We start from the raw sequence: 1,767 nt of genomic DNA on the forward strand, positions 1-1,767 counted from the left end.
GCGGGAGGGCGGGTTAGTGACCTCTGGGTGACCGGCCCGCCGTGACCCGGTCACTCCATCGCCGATCCAACTAAAAGAGCGCTGTCTGTACGCCGTGAGCAAGATCCTCAAACGACGGTAGATAAACAGAGCTCACCTTTTGCTCGAATTCAATAATTTCAAAGAGTTTTATACAGTGAACGTGGTTCACCGCTTTCATGCATTTCAATTCTCTTGGGAGAAACTTTTCTTTGAAATCCTTTGGGGCGCTTCTCCTGTTGATTATTTTCATAGCGACTCTCTTTTGAAGTTTTTCGCTGTATGCACTCTTTACCTTTGCATAAGATCCCTCACCGATCGTCGTCCCTATGCTGTATCCAAGTTTCTTCAAATACACTTCATCGTCTGATGTAGCAAATTCTTTCACAACAGAATTAGTCATCTTTCAATAGAAAATTCATTCATGTAGATTTAGGTAAAGTCAGTCTCATAATTATCTATCGATAGAAAACATGATTGTCAGTGCAAAGATTAGGCCCAGATCTAATATTTGAAAGCAATACAGAAATGGCGGCACACTTTGTTGCATTGTATCTAATCGGAAACATTTGCTGCTCTCAAGTAAACATGTGTCGAACGTCATTTCTCAACAATGACGTCAGCCGGATACACAAAAGTGAGTTTTGCGTGTTGCTTTTGTGCCAATGCTTTTTTTTCATGGTGGCTTTTCGGAAATAAGCATGGATAATATTCCAAGTCCTCCGGACTTGAAAATGTTTTCCACTCCAGTTGGTAACTAGGCACCTTCCGTAAGTCGTAGATTTTTCAATGTAAGTGTTAGACGGATACTTCAAGATATATGTTGCCAGCAAAGAGAGCGAAGCTTGATATGGAAGAAGAAGGGGGACGCCTCCGCGTGTTAGAGGATGAACTGCAGGTAATCCAAGCGGAGGTTGAGCCCATAGAAGTCAAGAGATCTAGCACTTCCAGAACTGAGTCGGTCACTTACAGACCCACATACCGAGCAGTTCTAGCAAAGAACGGATACCTTGTAAGGAAAACTTTGGGCAACGGAAGCTACTCTAAGGTAAAGTTGGCAATCTCACTCAATAAATCCAAATCATTAGTCGCTGTGAAAATAGTCGACCGAAATAAAGCACCCAAAGACTTTCAAACAAAGTTTCTACCTCGAGAGTTAGATATCTGGCCAGGCTTGCGTCACCCTAACATTATCAAAGTCTTGGATGCTTTCGATGATGGTCGCCGCGTGTACATGATTCTAGAGTATGCAGAAAATGGCGACGTGCTGCGGTACATTCAAAAAGTCGGAGCTCTCTCGGAAAATCTTGCCAAGGGCTGGACTTGGCAACTGTGTGACGCAGTGCGCTATCTGCACGAGCTCAACATCACACACCGTGATTTGAAGCTGGAAAACCTGCTCCTGGACAAATTCTTCAACATCAAGCTCTGCGACTTCGGCTTTGTGAAAGGAGATTGCACGCGTACGATGAGTCAAACGTATTGTGGCTCAAAGTCCTACGCCGCGCCCGAGATCTTGAAAGGCGAGCCTTATGACCCCAAGAAGGCGGACATGTGGGCCATTGGCGTGATCCTGTATATCTTCGTCACGGGCAAGATGCCTTTTGATGAGAGCCGGGGGAACAGCGGGGTACTGGAGGAGCAGAAAAAGCTGGAGTTCCCTTGGCAAAAATACAAAAAGGCAAGAGAGAGAGAGAGAGAGAGAGAGAGAGAGAGAGAGAGAGAGAGAGAGAGAGAGAGAGAGAGAGC

The 1,767-nt window shown here is 45.3% G+C and overlaps 2 protein-coding genes across 2 annotated transcripts in view; one reads left to right on the top strand and one right to left on the bottom strand.

The window, feature by feature from the left end:
* Positions 1–1,006, bottom strand: part of LOC101861156 (testis-specific serine/threonine-protein kinase 2) — a gene marked incomplete at its 3' end in the record, with an annotated part of 6,470 nt that extends 5,464 nt beyond the window's left edge. Inside the window, 1 exon segment of the mRNA XM_005108368.3 lies at positions 137–1,006. Coding sequence (XP_005108425.2) covers positions 137–421 — 285 coding nt within the window.
* The window catches only part of LOC101861391 (testis-specific serine/threonine-protein kinase 3), a gene marked incomplete in the record, with an annotated part of 8,583 nt that continues 7,464 nt past the window's right edge, over positions 649–1,767 (top strand). The window contains 1 exon segment of the mRNA XM_013088082.2: positions 649–1,700. Coding sequence (XP_012943536.1) covers positions 839–1,700 — 862 coding nt within the window.

The sequence above is a fragment of the Aplysia californica genome, unplaced genomic scaffold, assembly GCF_000002075.1.
Source record: "Aplysia californica isolate F4 #8 unplaced genomic scaffold, AplCal3.0 scaffold00683, whole genome shotgun sequence".
Taxonomy (NCBI): domain Eukaryota; kingdom Metazoa; phylum Mollusca; class Gastropoda; order Aplysiida; family Aplysiidae; genus Aplysia; species Aplysia californica.